The sequence below is a fragment of the Gopherus flavomarginatus genome, chromosome 3, assembly GCF_025201925.1.
Source record: "Gopherus flavomarginatus isolate rGopFla2 chromosome 3, rGopFla2.mat.asm, whole genome shotgun sequence".
Lineage (NCBI taxonomy): Eukaryota > Metazoa > Chordata > Testudines > Testudinidae > Gopherus > Gopherus flavomarginatus.
In genome coordinates this window covers 62,724,710-62,744,217 of record NC_066619.1, presented here as the reverse complement: position 1 = coordinate 62,744,217, position 19,508 = coordinate 62,724,710, and the positions used below count along the sequence as shown (strand labels likewise).

At 41.2% G+C, this 19,508-nt stretch overlaps 2 protein-coding genes across 8 annotated transcripts in view; both read right to left on the bottom strand.

Annotated features, from left to right (window-relative positions):
• Positions 1-9,986, bottom strand: part of LOC127047607 (endoplasmic reticulum aminopeptidase 2-like) — a 39,829-nt gene extending 29,843 nt beyond the window's left edge. Inside the window, exons 1-5 of the mRNA XM_050946066.1 lie at positions 9,474-9,986; positions 7,350-8,022; positions 5,022-5,160; positions 3,610-3,744; positions 3,100-3,220 (exon numbers count right to left, since the gene is read on the bottom strand). Coding sequence (XP_050802023.1) covers positions 3,100-3,220; positions 3,610-3,744; positions 5,022-5,160; positions 7,350-7,873 — 919 coding nt within the window. The 5' untranslated portion in view covers positions 7,874-8,022; positions 9,474-9,986. The remainder of the gene's footprint in view (positions 1-3,099; positions 3,221-3,609; positions 3,745-5,021; positions 5,161-7,349; positions 8,023-9,473) is intronic.
• Positions 9,987-10,199: 213 nt separating this feature from the next.
• Positions 10,200-19,508, bottom strand: part of LOC127047462 (endoplasmic reticulum aminopeptidase 2-like) — a 50,179-nt gene continuing 40,870 nt past the window's right edge. For 6 of the 7 annotated variants that reach the window (XM_050945666.1, XM_050945668.1, XM_050945667.1 and 3 more), the window contains 5 exons: positions 19,058-19,242; positions 18,109-18,273; positions 17,131-17,271; positions 15,433-15,514; positions 10,200-13,233 (listed from right to left, as the gene is read on the bottom strand). In XM_050945666.1, the coding sequence (XP_050801623.1) occupies positions 13,087-13,233; positions 15,433-15,514; positions 17,131-17,271; positions 18,109-18,273; positions 19,058-19,242 (720 nt within the window). In that variant the 3' untranslated portion in view covers positions 10,200-13,086. The remainder of the gene's footprint in view (positions 13,234-15,432; positions 15,515-17,130; positions 17,272-18,108; positions 18,274-19,057; positions 19,243-19,508) is intronic. The other variant, XR_007773388.1, reaches the window with a different exon arrangement.

Below are 19,508 nucleotides of genomic sequence, written 5' to 3'. Positions count from 1 at the left end.
TTCCTCCCTTGTGAGCACAGCTAGCAGTGGAGTAACAAGAGTTCCTTTTTATTGGACAAGGAACTGTACACTGGGTAAATAAGCGTTACAGGCAAGAAGTGTTTGCTAACAAAGCCTAGACTAGTGTATGACAGAGAGAGAACTTATTTTGCTTAGCTTTTCTTCCTTATTTTAGAAGGATATCAGAGAGACATCATGCTCTAGTAGTAAGATACAGGCCTACCACCTCAGAGAACTGTCTCCAGCTCTGCTTCCTGTGTAACCTTACAGGGAGGAAAGACGGTCTTGTGAATAAAGCCCTTGGAGTGGGATTTAGAAAACCTGAGGGTTCTTCCAGCTCTGCCATGAGTGACCTTGAGCAAATCACTTAATTTCTTTGTGCCTCAGTTCCTCACATGTAAAATGGGGATATTAACTATACTTCCCTATCCCATACATATGTTATGAGAATAAATTCATCCATATTCGTGAAGTGCTCATTTATTGTGGTGATAAGCACCATAGAAAAATCCAGAAATAAATCAAATATTCATATACACAACCAGTGTAGGGGCAAGCTGACAACATACAGCCTGCAAAGTATCTACATTTGAGTATTGCACTTGGTCCTGAACTGCTGGGCTGGGCTGGGCAGTTGCAGAAACTCAGAGATCTTCCATTTTCCTCCCTCATAATTTTTTCCCCCTGTTGGAAGCTGCCACCATTGCACACTCCTACAGAAATACTTACCAACTACATGAAAGTCCTGAAATTTACTGCTGATCAGATAACAAGCTACTACAGACTATGCATCCTCCAAGGCTATGTCTACACTATCGTGGTAAGTCAACCTAAGTTATGTTACTCCAGCTACGTTATTCACGTAGCTAGAGTCAACATAGCTTAGGCTGACTTACTGCGGTCTCTATGGGAGACACTCTCCCATCAATTTACCTTACTCCTCTCATTCTAGTGGAGTACCAAAGTCACTCTTCAACTTAGCAGGTCTTCACTAGACCCGCTAAATCGACCCTGGTGTATCGATCGCAGCAGCGCCAATCCCACAGTAGTGTAGACATAGCCTTTGATTCTGAGTGTGTTACCTATATGAAATGCAAGTGTCTTACCATCAACCCTATGAATCCTGGTTACATTTGCACATTCAGGTGATCCTTTCTAGCTAAGCAATCAAGTTGGCAAATGTACTATGTCATCCTATAGCTCCCATAGTAAACAATTTTGTAAAATGTAATGTTACAAGTTAATTTTTCTATTTAGATTGGCTTGTCTTACATGAAATACTGCACATCTTGTATGAGAGGGAGTGACTTGCTCAAAAAACAAACAAACCCCTCTTCTAAAAGTTATGAGATTTCCAGGAAGGAAAAGAAAACCAAAAATTTAATGGAAGAGTATTATCTGCAGAAGGAAGATTATTTGCCAAGGTTGAATGATCTGCTTCTTGCCAAGCCGGTACCATGAACCATGAGCTTTTAATATTTATTATCTCATTTGCAAGCTAGTTCCATATTTGATCTGGGCATTAAAAAGGTCCATTACAATGAAGCTTTTCAGCTAACACTACTCCTAGTAAAAAGCTAAATAAAGGCTGCCCTTTTTCTGAGCACTTCTGCTGTTGTTGCTGCTGAATCTCTTTGGTCTGCCTCTCTCCCTGCTGCTTTGCTCTCATTGCTCTGCAGAGTTGTTTTCTGTCTCCATATCTCCAGCAGATGAGGAGAGGATGAGAACCCTCATGAGTCTTGTTCTTCTGTAATTTTTCAATAACCGTTTTGACAGAAATTTAGTTCTGTGAGAGTTCATTATTTACTCGATTTCAGTATAGTTTTCCCCTTGGAAAATCTAATTTTGATTCAAAGGCGCGTTTGACTGAAGTCCAATAGTCTTTTTTAAAACAAAAAAAAAAAAAAAACCCCCTATTTTTAATTATGAAGGAGCACAACAGATCTGAAATGCTGAGAAAAACCTAACTATCAACAGTAGGTTTTGTGGTCACAAAGGACTCCTGACCAGGGCTGTGGATCAATGAAAGAAGAGAATGACCCCAGAAAATCTCTCTCAGGTTTTACAGGGAGCTCAGTATAATTCTAGAAACCTCTTTTCCAATGGTCCCCAAATTGTGGGGCGCACCTCCCTGGGGGGCACAGAGGAACATCCAGGGAGGCACAGTGGGGCCTGGGCCAGTCCCCACGGGGTAGGGGAGTGAGCGCCACCCAGCACCGCTCTGACTCCACCCCCAGCCTCCGTCTGCAACTGCTGCCCTGGCCCCTGCTCCTGGCTGCAGCTTGGCTGTAAGCCCCTGGCTCCCACTCTTGGCTGCTGGCCCCAGCCTGGCCACGACTCTGCTACTGGCCTGGAGGGGCACAGGCACATTCCATTACGGGGAAGGGAGAGGGTGAGAGGAAAAGTTTGGGCACCACTGCTCTATTCTCAAGAGTAAGCATTTGCATTTGCATTTGCAGCATTGGGCACATACTTGTGTACTTAGCAAGGCTCTGTACCTTGATTTAAGGAGTTGCCATAACTGAGGACATAACAGGAGGATTTTTTAAATACAGTACAAATTCGATTAGCCAAACTTCAATTACTAGAAACTCCTAGTTAACTGAAGCAGGAGCCAATGCACTATAGTTTATTAATTACACTGAAAATTCCCTCGATTATCTAAATCTATTCATTTGCCTTCCAGGGCATTCAGATAAACGAGATTACGCTGTAGTGGAATCTCAGGTGCTCCAAGCCCTTTCAGTTGCCCCATTATTTCAAGAGGATAACTTCCCACTCCAATATCCTGCATGAGTCTCGTATTTGATCGTTCTCACATAGTTAATTAAAGACTTTCGGGTTTATCCAAGGTATAGATCAGAGGACAGAATTTTGCCCTTATAAGGAGAAAACATTTTGATTTCAGCTAAACTATGGAGAAGCCTATAACCACTCTATTGCAAAATGTAAGCTTTCATATAACATGTTGGCTTTTCTTAGCTAGAATAAAATTTCAAATTTATCACTTAGTTTTGTGTGAGAAAGGAGAAATTAAACAGAAATTCTGTGACTGAAAGAGTTATATATGAACTGTACCAATATTGACGTTTGACTTACGCAGTTTTGGTAAGGGAAAGCTAATATCAAAGTACTTCTCATAAAATTCCAGTAGTTTCACTGCTGCTTCTAAGGCATAATGTGTCTGGCTCCATTTGTCAGGTGATGCGTAGATGGATACCTGTGAAAATTGATTACAACAGTGATTCCTAAACTTCTTCATTTTATAGATCAATTGTTAAGATAAGGATCATGTTTGGATCAATTCCCCTCCCATCCTCAATCACATACTTTCTCTGCAGCAACTCCAGGACTTGGTACCACGCAAAAGTTTTATTATAAATGCTATTAGGCAGAAAAAGTGGAAATTAACTTGCTTTAATGCAATAAGTGTAGCTGTTTGGTTACATCGACTCATTTGTAACTGTGTTGTCTATTTCCTCTTCCTGGGTATATGATTTCACATTTTAAGTCTCTCTCCTCATTGCCTGCAAACCTCACTGCTCTAATACAAAAATGTCAAGCCCTCAAATAACCTCAGTTATCGGCCATACTGAAACCTGAACTCACCTTGATTCCTGATGATGTTGTGGCCTGCACAGACTTAAAATCACAAACTATGTAGGCTACAAGGTAAGTGCTCATTTTCACAGTCACATCAAAATGATCTTCCAACAGGCCTCCTTCGAGTTCAATTGTTTTAATCTGCAAATTGGAAAAAAAAGCAATGTTCTTCCATTAAAACGTCCCACAAACCAATAGATTGATGCTGTGAGTAACCTATTTAACAGATGGCAGACCAAAATCAACCCAGGGTTTAATAAAGTTATACCAGGAAAAATTATTCATTATTTGCATGCTGGCAGCAGCAACAGTGTGCTAGAGCCTGCCCATACAAATATGATGATAAAGTCCCTGCGCTGAGGAGCTTAAAATTGTGGGCCCGATCCTGAACAGGATAGTCTTTCCTCTTAAAGGGTAGTGATGGCCTAGAGCCAGTCAACTCTGTTCCAAGGCTTGGCCCTTTTAAAAGCAAGACTGTTGGCACACCTCCTGAGTGATCTGAGGAACTGTAGTCCTGCAAGGTCATGTGACAGCCAGGAGACCCACTGCTGGATATTAGGGAAATATATGGCTTGGCTTAGCTTAGAAAGCTGAGAGACCTGCAAAGAGAGGGAGCCCACTGTGGGAAAGCCCGAGGAGGAAAGCACTGTAAGGGACTGTGAAGCCTAGGAGGGAAGAATATAAGGAGAATGGGCTATAAGGATGGTGATGCCCTGGTAAAGGGCTGGAAGGAACTATTGACCCTGGGGAACGAGGGCTGAACAATGTAAAGCTCAGCTGTTATTTTATATTAAGAAACCAGATACCCAAAAAGATGAGTTGATAAAAAGGCTCCAGTTGTGGGCATCTGATTGACTAAGGAAGAAGGTAAACTAAGACAGTCGACAAGCCCAATGCCAAACTGGGTACACTGCTGCTACACTTACTAAGTGCTTAGCTATACACATATGAATAGTCCCATTGACTTCAACAGAACTATGCACGTTCATGTAGTTGACCAAATCCATAAGGATTTGCAGCACCAGGTTGTCTTTGGTCTACAGTGCATTCTGTTTTACACAGGGCTGGCCTAAAATTTTCTTTCACAATCTTTTTTCCTAAGAAAAATTGAATTTTTGACAAATATTTTCATGGAAAGGGTCTGCTTTCCTCAAAAAAAGTTTTGATATTTCTCATCAGAAAATTGGAAAACTGAAAACTATTAACAGTTTCAATCAGGGAGTTTTGTTTTTTGGATAAACATTTGATATTTTCTCCTGAAAATAGCAACAAAAACTTTTTTTTTCATTTTTATCTAAATTTTCAGCAGGAAAAAACATTTCCTGAATAGAACTTCAGTCAATCAAAAATAAGAATTAGAAACTGAACATTAAGAGCTGTTATCTGACTACATCATCAATCCTTTAACAAAATCATACCTTTGGCATGTTGGATAATGCAATATGTTTTCTTTCTCTCCTTATCGTGATGGCAAAGTTGGCTTTGAAAGATGGTTCATCGAAGCATGGAAAAGCCATTCTTGCTGAGGTAGGCTCAAAATCTGTAGTAGCTATTATCCTGTGAGACATGACACACAGAAACAAATTCATCCAAGTTAAACATGAAATCAAGAATGACACTAATTTTGTATCTTAGCCTGCAACAGGTTTAGACCGTGCTATAGCAAGTGTTATAAGAATAGAGTTTCTAAACAGTGCTTTTATGCTTTTTTATTTGTTCAAATATGGCTCAAATACCAGTAAAAATTATAGATTTTCTTGAATGTTTTGGGATCTCTGCCCACTTTGTTCCAGTGTCAGTACCCAATTGCACATTATCACTTGAAATCCATTTGTTACTCAAAAGGAAAAATAATAGATGCTCGTGTCATGGGGGGAAAATGTATACTGCAGGCACCATGACTATTTTACAGAATTGACCAGCTGATAGACGTAACTTTAAATAATTTAGAACTAAACTTCTTGATCTGAAAATCATAAGTGCTGACTCTTTGGTTGTCCTGCGCTGGAGCACCCACAGAAAAAAATAGTGGGTGCTCAGTACCCACCAGCCACCTGCCGATCAGCTGTTTGGCGATGGGCAGGAGGTGCTGGGGAGGAGGAGGCAGAGCATGGGCAGAGTGAGGTAGAGTGAGGGTGGAGCCTTGGGGCAGAGCAGGAGTGGAGCACCTACCTGGAAAAATGAAAGTCGGCCCCTGTGCTGACAACAGTCACATGATTACATTCAGTTGGGAATGTTCATCATCAGATTTGTGACTTGTTTTATAAATTAACACATTCAACTGAGGAGACCTTTGACACTGAATGAATGTGCTTTGTGACTCACAGATAAAGATAATAATTCTGGCACTCATACAAACTAAATCAAAGCACTTGTTTAAAAAGCACATGAATTGTGTTTTGTTGAAAAAGGATGGACCTGAGCGTGTGCTTACCTGTTTTGCTCAATAAGAGGTCTCAACAAGGGAGCCCCACAGGCAGAGTTTCTGAACCAAGGAGGCCTGTTGTAATAATGGGGTCTACAAATTTATCACAATTGTGAGAAGTGAGTGAAAGTTCATAAAATGTCATGATATCCATGATAGCCACTTCTACTTTTGTGGCTAAATTTTGACCACCACCTGGGATATAAGACTCCTCCCCACAAGTCCTTTTCCTTCCCCACTTTTGCCTTCATCTAGTAAGAGTCTGGTTTAGCCAGCCTAGATTGTATATCTTGCAGTGCTGCTTGTAAGCAAAAAGGCTACTAAAAACAATGCACCTGAATGGTGCTGGTACCTTCGGGTACAAGTCAGCCCCCCTCCTCCTGCCCCGGGGCTTGGCACAAAAGCAGCTGCAAACCCCGCTCTGCTGGCTGCTGCCACCTTGGTGCGCAGAGTAGGGTGCAGAGTGAGTGCCTCCAGGAGTTATAGTGCCTCTCACTGCTTGGCACAGTGAGGTGGAAGCAACTGGCTGAGGCGAGGCATGCAGACGCCTCTCACCGCGCAGAACATATGTATCACAACCCCCCATTTGGGAAATGCTGATCTAAGCCATCAAATATAAGTGAAGCCCTCAACATGGAATCAAAAGCTATACAAGGTACTACAAGACTTCTCAGCTATCATTTTTATCCATCGCATTTCCATTGAATTTTCGGGCTTTCCTCATCACTCTCAGATGAGCACCTATTGCTCCCCAGCGTATAGTCCTTTGAGGCACCACATAACAGCTACCGTCCTTCCTCTGACCCAAAAGAACAGAACCAGACTCCCTTCAGAGCACAGCAGCAGCACTCCTAATTGGGCCAGCAGGGTTCCTGCTGAACAGAGCAAGGCGCACCATGCCCCAAGCCCAACGGAAGAGAAGAACCCCATACTGCTCTTTGTTCAGGGAGCTAATTCCCCCCAGACTGATTTTGCACAGATCCCACTGAACCTTCTGCTTTTTAGTTAGCATTTTCACTGAAAGTTTCATACACAGAAAGTTGGGGCTAATCACTTTGCTTTCATATAGGTCACATCCCAGGAAAACATATAATTACCATTAACAGTGATATAAGGCAAAAATAAAACCTTGAGGTCAGGGCATAAGTACCTATAAAACCTTATTCAGTGTAGCTGTAGCTGTGTCAGTCCCAAGATATGAGACCTGAAGAAGAGCTCTATGTGGCTTGAAAGTGTCTCTCTCACCACCAGAAGTTGGTCCAATAAAAGATATTACCTCACCCACCTTGTCACTCCAGAAAACTTCGAAGAGACTCCTTACCTTGTTTCCCCATCACGAGTTTTGTAAGTACTTTTGTAAAATCCATCAAAGCCATCTGCCAGTCTTCCATGAAACTCTATGACAACCAGGAACCTCTGGCCAGCTGTTAATATTTCAGGAGCCTGCAGGGCAATTTGGTCATGTGCAGGATGTTCTAAAACTTGAAGCTGTTTTCCTGGTTTACTGGACCCCAAGTCATCTTTGGGCAGAAGAACTGCACTGGTGATTTCAAGGCCTTTGCTGTGCAAGACGATAAATCTAGTATTCTCTCTCACAAAGATCTCTATCCTCTCCAGTCCAGTAAAATGTACAGTAGTAAGATTAGGGTGAACACACAGGTCATATTGGATTGGGACTACCGTATCAGGAAGCCTCATCTTATTCCAAGGAAATAGCTTGCCATTGGTAGGGGAAGTTACATTGTCTTTACCTGTTTGATGTTTAAATCCATAAACTCCCAGAGAATAAATGTGTAATAGCTGCAGCACTAATACCAAAGAACATAATCTACAGAGACTAGCCATTGCAAATGCATGTATCGAAAGATCCTCTCTAGAACAAAAGAAAAAACTGTAGCTTCTTCTGGCTAAAATTTCCAGGTCTTGAAAATATTGTTTGCTTAGGATGCATTACACACTGGCAGTAATGTAGTTTTCCATTAATGAAGTATCATCTAGAGAAAAATAAAACAGGTGTCTTAACTGTAAGAAAAGTCAGAGCCTCACTTGTTAAATCTTTAGTTGTAATAATCAAGCTTCCTGCATAAAAAACAGACAATGAAGGCTCAGTTTACACATATTTAAATGTTTAAAATGGCAAGAGGTACTTGAAACTCTATGGGTGTATCTACATTTTAATAAAAAACCCACCAGTCATCTGGGTCAGCTGCCTCAAGCTCAAGGGGCTCATCTACAGGGCTATAAAATTGCAGTGTAGACGTTTGGGCTTAGGCTGGAGGACAGAGCTTGGCTTCCAGCCCAAACCTGAAAGTCTACCCTGTAATTGTATAGCCCTGCAGCCCAAACCCTGTGGGCTCAAGCCAGCTGAGCCAGGCCAGCCACAGCTGTGACCCGGGCCTTTCATCACACTGTGGATGTACCCTATGTGCCTCAGACAATTGTTTGAAAATACAATAAAGCCCTATCCCCGCAGAGACTATTCATGTGCTTGAAATTAAACATGTGCTTAAGTACCTTGCTGAATTGCAGCCTAGATCAACATATCAAAATAAATATACTGTAGGGTTAATGTTTATATAAAAAAAAAAGATGTAGTAAGAAAAAATAATTATTCTCCACTTTCCCTAAACACCCTTGATACTTGCTTCATTGTCAGCTTTCCTAAAAATCTATACCTCACAGCAGGCCCTGAAGGTCAGCAGACCTGGAAGAAAAATTCTGCATTTGTCTGAGATTATGATATTTGCAGAGGACAAGAGGAAGACTTCAACTCCCACATCTATTTCCTCTTAACCTGGAGTCAGGACTTGTGGAATAAGGTACTCACAGCAATGTGTCATTTCTCACAGCAAGTCTTTATTTAGTGGTGTAATTGTAGCAGCTGCATTCTGGACCGCTATGCAGCTGCTAAAATGGTCATTGGTGCCTGTCTATGAGACTACCTCACTCTTCTTACCAAATCGTTCCCTTGTCCACTGTATGAAGGTTATAGCAGAGGTGTGAATGGGGCCAATTTGCTCAGGGGCAGAGGGCTCAAGCAAGGTTCTCTGCTCACTTACTTGCCTACTAAACCACATGAACTATCTGGACAGTGGAGCACCCCCATAAAAGTTAAGAAAGCTCAAAAGAGAATAAGAGAGCTGTGCAAATGAATCTCCTAAAACAAGATTGGAATAAAAACTGCACGTTAATTTTTTTAAATAATTCATTTATATTAGTTTAAGTAAAAAACAGGTCAAAAAGAAATATTAAAGCATTGAAAGTGGAATATTTATCTGTGGTATATATACACCATGTTGTTTAAAAGATGGCTGACGACTGTATTGAAAATAATTAGGAGCAGAAAGCCATGACAGGTAGTTTCTACTAACAAAGCTTCTGCCGCAAGCACAGAATGAATCCTCCTCCCCACGCACAGCCTCCCCTTTCAGTGCTGCTCTCTTACGTGATCCAGGGCATGTTCCTGTCTGATCACATCTTTTCTGCAAAAACAGCTTTAGATTTTTTTTTTAAGCAAACACACGGAGACCTCTGTATATCACGATCTCCCATTTGCTTCTGCAGCCTTGAATTGCGCTGCTTTTATTTTCACTTTTGTTTTCACTCGGAGGCAGCAACCAGGGGGTTTCCGAAGTTTGTTCACCAAATACAGCTCATGACAATCATTTATCACACTAAGTCAAAGCAAGCTGTGTGCGCCCATCTTACTATCTTGTGTGGTTTAATAGCACAGAATCCTTCACAATAACCAATGGTGTCAAAACTCTTTTGAGTGGGACAGAAAATTATAATACCAGAGTGAATCTATAATAAAGCCTAGACTGATAGCAGCCACCGATCATAAGCTTATGACAGAACAATCAAAAACAACCTTCAGTTATAACTGATTTACGGTTCTCATTTATTTCCAAGGGGTTTTCCAGTCGGTGGAAAACTAATCCAGATAATTGGAACCATTTGATCTGGGAAGCTGGTTTTCACATGTCACAAACAGGCAAGTATGTTATTTTCTTTTTTTTTATTGTATGGCAGAGCTTTTATTTCAAGAATTCAGTAGCCCATAATGACTGACTTGAAAATAAAACAACTATTCTGCAATCAAAATTAACTCCCCAGTATTTCAAAGTCTAGCAGCTGCAAAGCAAAAAAAAAACAAACAAAAAAACCAAAACAGACTGAATTTATTTATTTATTGAACAACAAATTCAAATTTGTACAAAAAGAACAACACCTCCCTTGCCTCAGGGATTTTCAGTCCACAGGCACAGTCCTAAAGGTTTCTGAGTTCTACAAAAACAAACAAAAAAGAAAAGCAAAAGTGCTATTGATTAACAAAGGGTGTTGACTCAGTCGTTATTCCCAAAGCCTTCTGCATAGCTCAGAGACAAATGCACACCACTCCACACTGTGAGCCACTCTTATGGCTGAGCTGAGTGTAATGTGAGGTAATACATGGCCAGGATGGAAGGGTGCAATCTAGGGAATGCAAATGATGTGAATAGTGGGTATTTTAAAGAGTTTTCCAGGCACTCCTACTGCCAGACAGCAATAGTGGCTAGTAGTGGCAGCCCTGGAACCAGTCACTGCCACAGAAATGCTTCTAAAGCTTCTCTCTCAGGTACAGGAGATCAGTTATAATTGATTGATATATAAGAGACACAGTTTTCGATGCACTGATCAGCGTGGCAGTCCCATATTTAGAACAGAAATGATCAGCACGGCAGCTGTCGTCAATGGGAATTTTGCTTAAGTGTCAAGCCCTAGAAAGCCTAGAAATTCAAAGTTAAGGCTAATCCTCTGTCCTTAACTCATCCCACAATGTGTGTTTGAGGGAAAAAAAGCCCAACTTCAAATTAAAATTCCCGAGGGCCCAATCCTACACAGTTCTAAATGCTCACAACTTCCACTGAAATAAGGCAGGATTAAACAGAGATATTTTCTCAGGGTCTGCTCACAAGTCCCATTAGTTTTAACATAAGATAAAGAACAGTAAAATAGTAGACCTGAAAGCCGGACCCATTCAGACGATGCTGCTATATGAGAGTCCCAGGAGTCCCCAGCTCATGGGAGTTCTCGAGCTCGCCCAGGGCAGGTTGGAAGTTGTGCTGCTATAGCGCTATGTACTGCTCATGCTCCAGTGCTACGCAGTGTGAAGTATAAGATATGTGCTGACAGAGTGTTCTGGAGTGTTAACTTAAGCCCCATGGAGAATCAAGTCATGATTCCCTTTATCATAGACACTTGCAGATTCCCCATCCTCACAATCTACTACTTCTCCTAATTTCCTCCATGAACACACATCCCAGTTCAGGACATAAGCCCAAATCCTCCAAAGTAAATAGGTGCCTAACTCCCATGGATTTCAATGAGAGATAGACACCCAAATACCTTTGAGGATCTGGGCCACCCTCTCTGTTACCAAGTGTACATGGCACAGCAATATGACATGGTTTGGAGTTACTCATTAAATCTTGGGCCTTGAAGCAGCGGCGGCTCCAGGCACCAGCACTCGAAGCATATGCTGGGGCGGCAAGCAGCAGGGGGTGCCTTGCCGGTCCCTGCAAGGGCGGCAGTCGGGCAGCCTTCGGTGGCGCGCCTGCAGGAGGTCCGCCGGTCCCGCGGATTCGGTGGCAATTCGGCAGCGGGTACACCGAAGGTGCAGAACTGGCAGACCTCCCACAGGCAAGCTGCTGAATCCGCGGGACTGGGGACCTCCCGCAGGCAAGCTGCCGAAGGCTGCCTGACTGCCATGCTTGGAGCAGCAAAAAAGCTAGAGCTGCCTGTCAAAGTCAGATTCAAGACTCACAATTTGCCAGACCACTCTGTTTTATTAGCAAAGCGCTCTGCTAATACACCTAGATAATGTGTGAGTGCCATGCAAGGCTTAAGCTACTTTATTCATACAGACAAAAAGGGCATGAACTTAACAAGATAACAAAGGGAACAGAACTGGTAAATTTACCTGAGGCTAGACACTCATATCTTATTTCCTTATTAACTCTTACGGATCTCCTGCTAAGGTCCCACCATTAGCTTAAGTGGACCCATTGTTCCACATCTTAATGTTTCTCTTCCTGACAACTTTATTTCAGCATTCCTCATTCCTGCTTAAAGGAACATACAGCATTTCTTTACTCCATTCTACTTTCACAATGCCCCGGCTTGAAGGAAAGATGGCCAACCAAAAGTCTTCAAAAAGGGTCCTAGATTTGTTTCCCTGAGGATGTCAAGCTTAATGTTGGATTTTTTGTTACAATTTGTTTCATGTCACAGTCTCCAATATTATCCAAACATACAGTAGTAATTTGTTTCAGTTTCTTAGCTAAAAATTTATCCCACACCTATGAAATATTTTGATCTCTTAAAAAAAATACTTGATTTTGGATTTGCCTGAGACACATACAAGTTCTATGCTAGAGGAATCTAAAAAGGTAGAAATATGCTTATTGTGAGGCTTTTTTAAATTAAACTAAGTTGTTTTCCATCTATCATGACACTTACACAGCATTTTGTCTTTGATAGAAGTTGTTTTATGTTTCTTAAGCTGCCAAAGGCAAAACCTGGGGAAAGCTGCTTTTTTTAGGGAACAGAGGAAATCACTGACAAGACCAATAAGTAAGGCACACAGTGGCAGGGCTGGGTTCTATGCAGCTGTTACGAAATTTAGTAGAAGGCCTAAGTTACATATGTATCCCACCCTGGAACTTCAAAGTTAATTTTACAAGGTTCTTGTGAAATCAAAAACGCACACACATGCACATACACACACTCTTCCAAGTCTATAGCTACAGTCCTTCAATTGGCTTAAACACTTAAATATCCATAAAGACAAAACGCAAAACCAATGTAAACATGGCAGTCCAAATTTCATAAAAATAAATCATCAGATGTCAGGAAGGTTTCATTAAATGAACTGCATAATTCAACAAGACTGATGTTCAGCAAAGTACTGTAGCAATTATGCACTTGTTCAGAAGAAAAAAATCTAGTTTGATTTTAAATGTGTTATTTTAAAGCATGGAGTAATACCACACTCCTTCATTTGATCTCAAGCAGCTTTACTTAAGATTCTCTAATATCCATTTTGTTAATGTAACTAAATTTCTCTCCAGCCATTTTATATTCTTCTCAATATTCTCCACGGCGATCTGGGGTGCTCTCAGCTGTGACACTTCCTCCTTTACAGATTCAAAAAACAACTTCACCTATAAAAGATATCAATTAAAAAGGTTGCGATCAGATTTGAAGAAAATAATGACATTAGTGACAGTTTTTACTTATGAAAAAGCTCACTATTACCATTGTGACATCCTTAAGTGTGACAGCCCCCATCTTGGCCATCTTAGGGACTGAAGGGGCGACCTCCAAGGCTACAAGCCTGAGCTGCAACACCTTGGACTAAAGAATCAACACTTCCTAGCTAGGGCTGTAACAAATACATATCTTCTGTGGATCTGGCACACGGGAAGACCAGTAACATACACTAACCAATGGGTTACATAGGCACGCTACTTACAGAAAACTAAGTGATAAATCCCAGTCCCAGGAGTGTACAGCCTAAAAAAGAGCTCTAACATGATTCAGTGTATAGTGTTACTACCCTGGACCATAACCTCAATTTACATTGTGTTTTCTCTTGAGACACACAGAATTTACTATTAACAAGCACTACCATAATAAACATTGTTAAGGACCAATGGATATTGGGTCCCCATTGTGCTAGGCACTGCACAAAGAGAGTAGCAGACAGCCCATGCCCCGAAAAGCTTAAAATCTAAATAGACGAGACAGGCACAGGGCAGAGCGAGGGTTAGAACACACAAGCAGAGCGAACAATGTGATGGCAGCAAACTTCATGTTAGTGACATGATTTTTTGGGGTGGTGGATTTACATAGGAGGGTGTAAGCTAAATGGAAAGAAAAGGGAAGGGAAGTGAGGACAGGGTAGGAGACAAGAGGGTAAGAAGGGCAGGTATAGAGTGACGCTGAAGTGAAGAAGGAGGGAGACGATTGGAACAAACAGCCAATCAGTACAGGAGCAGAGGAAATGTAATAAAAGCTGTAGATAGGTCTCTGAATGTCCCAAGGTTCCTGTTCTGGCTACTTCTGTAGCTGGTCCTACTGGCTAGAGTCTCTGGCTGGTTCCTCTCTGCAGTGTTTGCCAAAGTCTATATTTGGAGGGATGGGGGGTGGGGAAAGAGGCACCACCTGGGGCCTAGTGCCGAGTGTGGTGCTGAAGATCATGCCAAAAGCCAAGCCTCAGTACAGAACATAAAGAGCCACATTACACTGCTTGAACATTTCACATGACAGAAATCCACATTCAGGACCTAGCACTGTTCCCATTGATTTCAAAGGTGCAGGATCAGGCCAAAATGAAAGTGGGATGTATAGTTCTAGACAAATTCTAAAACTATTTGCAGTGGTGTTCGAGATTATTCCTTCAGGGCCTAATCTTGCGAAGTGCCAAGCACCCGCAATTCCCACTGACTCACAAAACAAAACCTAACACTCAGAGATCGTTTTATAGGACATGGTATGGGGCAGGCCTTGGATTGTAATAAAATTTTATATAGTTGAACACTAACATTTACACATTACAGTATATTTCATGGGCAGACTGGTGGGGTGGCTGAGCAGAAATAAAGCAGTTTTTATCAGCAGGTGTAAATGCCTGTAGCAGGGTGCTGCTGCAAAGGCACCTAATTAGCCCCTGCTGCGCCAGCTCCAATGAGGGGAACAGATTGGGGCTGGGGAGAAGTCTGGTGCCTGGCCTCTAGAACTGGCTGTACTTGTGGGCCTGAAGGTTCACAGGCTATAAAGGCTGGCTGGCAGCCAGAAGAAGGGGGAATGGCCAGGGGAAGGTCAGTCTCCAGGCTGAGGGCAGACTCCCTGTAGGAGAGGAGACCGCAAGGCCTGTAAGCTCTGTAAATAGTATCACTGGTGGTGGGAACTTGTGTAAATAAAGCCACAGGTGCTGCATCAAGAGAAGTCTCTCTCTGCTTTATTGGGGCAGCAGAGGGCCTCAGGAAGAGGGGCAAGCGAAGGACTCGGTTACAATGCCATAATTTAAAAAATGATTTCAATAAGCAAAACAAGCCTAATAAGTTTACTCAACCTGGGGTTCACTCAATACTTGGGCACACAGTCTTCTCTTCCCATGCGCCCTTCTTATAGCTCTTCCCCCAGCATCCACAGGGAAGCTGGAGCTAGCCCCTCATTGTGCTTGGGACCAAAAGTCCCCGGCCTCTGTCAGAGATGCAGTCTCATGAGGCTTTACACTAAGTAGAGCGTGCTGGTACGTAGTAAGAATTCAAAAACTCAAAATGCAGCAAGAAGGACAATGATTTAAGTAGCAACGAGAATGCAAATGACACCTGTTTTACTTTTGGCCTCAGACTAACCTCTTCCAGCTCTTGTTTTGAAGAAAACTGTGCTGTTGATCCAATTATAATCGTTCTGATTGAGAAGGACCCCAGAGGAAATCTGAGGAAAAGAAGAGAAAATTACAGACCCTATAAATGTATCTCCATGTAAAATGTTAGTAGCAATAAATGTGATCTATAGCAATATATATGAATATCAGTTCAGGCTAGTGGCCTGTAAACATTACTCTTCATTGCCACATAAGAGACAAGTTCAATTTCTATTCTTGGTCTCTTGTGTCTATCAGGAGCTGGAAGTGCTGAGTGCTTAGCCCCTGTGGGAGGATGTGCCTATTATTTCCGGTCTTTCCTGTAAATCCCCATTATAAGTTTCTGTGTTTCTGCTGTTAGGAGCTTTCCACAGTTTTCTCTCCAGGCCTTGGAGGGTAGCAGTACTGCTCTGCAGCTACCTCCTTAGCATCAGGGCTAGTCAAAAAGCTGCTGTGTCCCCACCTCCCATTCATCAGTGGAGAGGGATGGCAAGTGGACTCTCACAGTCACACATCCAGAGCCCCCTCCCCATGCTCAACCTAGACCCAACCCCACCTGCACATTGGAATACGGAAACCACTACACAGCTACGCATGGAACATCTGGACAAGAGAGGTGTGAATAACAGATTTTGGTTTGCTGACCATTCAGATACATTTTTTAAAATTTGTTTTGGGTCAAACCAAAAGTTTTTTTGAACTTTTGGTGAATCAAAAAGTTGAAAAGAATTATTTGAGTTGCATTGGACTCAAAACAAAATACTTTATTTCAATTGTGAGACTTTTGGTGACATTTTAAAAAAAATAAAATAAAAATTAAAGGACATTTCTGAACAAAAAGTTATTTCAAACCAAAATATCCATTTTGTTTCACAGATGTCAAAACAAAAAGTTTCATTTTTTTCTAAAATTTTTTGTTGGTTGGTATTTTTCCATGTCAAAACAATTCTGCAAAACCAACAAGAATTCGAAGTTTTGGTGTTGCCAAATCTCCTTTTTTCACCAAAAAAAAGTTTTGTCCAAAAAAAATTTCTCCCCGCTCAAGGCTGAATCCAATGCACTCACTTGCATATTGTAACTACACCACCTCTGAAGAGGTTCCTTTTATTCAGGACTCTCCAGCCAGTGGGAAGAAGAGGCAGGCAGGACTGCCCTAAATGCCTGCTCTGTGGCTACAGTGTGCACTCACTGCCTCAATAGCTTATTTTAATTGTTCCCTCATACTTTCTGGAATAGTCTCTCTACAATGCAGGATTAGAGCACAACTCTTCACCTCATGGTTCTCTGAGTTTACTATAGTTCTTCTCTACCTAGTGTCAGTGATTCTGAGATTGAAAACTCAATTAAGAAGAGGAATTACAGATGCTTGCTCATCTTTATTGCAGAATTTTTCAAAATCAAAAAAAAATTCAAAAGTTAAAGCTCAATATAACAGAGATAGTCAGCATTTATATAGCACTTTCCATTCAGAGATCTTAAAGCTCTGTGCAATGGTGGTTAAGTATTATCCTCCTTTTTCAGAGGGGAAACTGAGTCACAGGGCAGTGAAGTTCCTTGCCCAATGTAACACACTGAGTCAGCAGCAGAGCTGAGACTAGAATCTATAACTCTTGACTCTCGATCCTATGGCCTAAACAGGTTGTTTCCAATAAAAACAAATCAGTTTCTGTCAGTTACAAATACTAACTTTTCTAGCAGTTTGCTCCAATTTTTCTTTACAAATTTCCATGCAAGATGTTGTCCAGCTGGATTTGTGCTGACACTATAGATAACTGATGACAGGTCTTGAGTCTTGATAATATGTCCCTCCATTGCAAGCTCCAGCAACCTAAAGCATCAAAAAACATCCCCAGGAAACCAAGAAAAGGCTAGGTTATATATTTATATATGGATACATGCTAGCAAGTTTTGAAAGATCAGGCCTCTAATGTGATTTCAGCCAGGATAAAAAAAAATGATGTATTTCTTGGTTACTTGCACTTACAGGAAATTGTTCTGTGTAACTTCTCTTTTTCAGTTTTATCTCAAGCATTATGAAATGCTTCAAGGGCTCATAGCTACTGGCTCTCTACAACCTGACACCACCTTTGAACATTTATTCTCTTGGACCAGTGGCTCAGAATAATAGGCCAGATGAAGATTGATTCCTCCTGTTCATTCTCTTAACTGTCATATTATCATGATGGAGATCAGGTATATAGGGAGGTAAAAAAGACATATCCAGTTTGTGGCTTTTCATAAGGGATTCATTTAAGGACGAATGGCTATTATTATCTTCCTAAGAGATTTAGCGTATCATGAGTCCTCTATTGTTGTTTACAGTGGTGTTGTAGCTGTGTTGGTCCCAGGATATTAGAGAGATAAGGTGGGCAAGATAATATCTTTTAGTGGACCAGCTTCTGTTGGTGGAAACAAAATAAAATTTTGTCCCTTTCACTGACAGAAGTTGATTCAATAAAAAATTACCTCACCCACCTTTCGTCTCTGTCATGCTCAGAAATTGAGGTGTACACATAAAAAACAAGTAAAAACGTGTGTCAAGCAGCTACAACTTTCAGATGAGTAGGCTTTGTCTAGCTCATTTTGAGCTTCATGAGCACCAATTTAATGATACATTGAAAGAAGAGAATGTGAGTAAACAGTCACCCCATGTTACAATTCCTACCTTGTTAGTTTTGCATCATCTTTGCAGCTTGCCAAAGCTGAACAGATCTTTTTCTGTTCAGCACCAGACATGGACACTTTATATCTTTCCAAAAGAAAATTCCAGCCATTAGCTGTTTTAGATCCAACAGAATACACAGTCTCCAGGACATCAGAAGGAATGTTACTAAATAATCAAGAATATAAGAAATAGAGTTCTATTGAGATTTGTGATATAGGGTTTTTAACGGCTGAATGAAAGTCAGTTAAATGGCTGAAAAAGCAGGCCCTGATCTTACAATGGACTATACTGACACAGACCCTTCTCCTCTATGGAGTACACTTGAAATCAGTGGAATTTGGCATGGATGCAGGGGTCTTCACTTGTAGATCTCAATGCAGGATCAGGGTCAGAGTGGGTCAAATTTTTTCAAAAGAGAGACTATACTTTCCTTTATGTTTGTACAGCAATTTGCACATTGTGAGTGGTACTAGAAACAGATAATAAATAAAATAATACTACTACTACTAATAATAATGATGAAGTGGGAAGAAAATATCAAACAGCTAAAGAGTACTTAGCTAGAAAGGGATTTTATGCTACTGCAACATAACGCCCTGGATGAGATGTCAACAATGGGGAACTGAGCCCAGAACCTCTGGATCTAAAACTGTGAGCTACTGCCTGAGCTAAGAAACTTTGGTCTGTTAGCTCAAAGGCAGTACAGACTCCTAGACCCATGTATGGTCCAGCCAGTAGACAGGCACAATGATTAAGCATGGGTTACATGACAATATGGTATATATAACACATTTACTCTAGAACATAAGATTTTCTGTTACTTTCATTTCAGGAAACAACAGTTTCCTATTTAGTTTACAATAAATTGCTTTTTCTCCAAATCTTATGTTGGCGAACAAACTAAAAGTACGGGAAAAAAAGAACATTAGGAAGAATACAAATTATTTACGTTAAATTTCCACTCAATTCCATCCACTTGCTGAAAAGCTCATTTGCCTTCTGGACACAGGGAGGATATTGCAGGTCACATGCAAGCTCGAGGAGGGCAGAACGTAGCATTCTATCAGAGATGGAACCCTCATCACTCCAGGTCTGCCTGTCAATCACCAGCTTAAAATGTTGCAGGATGTACCTCTGCAAAGAGAACACGGCACAGTTCATTTACAAGCAATTAAATCTGCCATCCTGAGTATATTCCAAAGTTCTAATAAAAGCAGTAAACTCTGCATTAAGAGCAATGTTTCCATATTTCATAAGTATATCAAAATATACATCGTTATATTAACAGGAAACAGCTGTTCTAATTACAAAGACGGTGGTATCCATCTTTCAACTCTTCAGTGTCACCAAGAAGTGTCATTAAAACAAATACAGATTAAAGTTCATGAACAAATAAATGC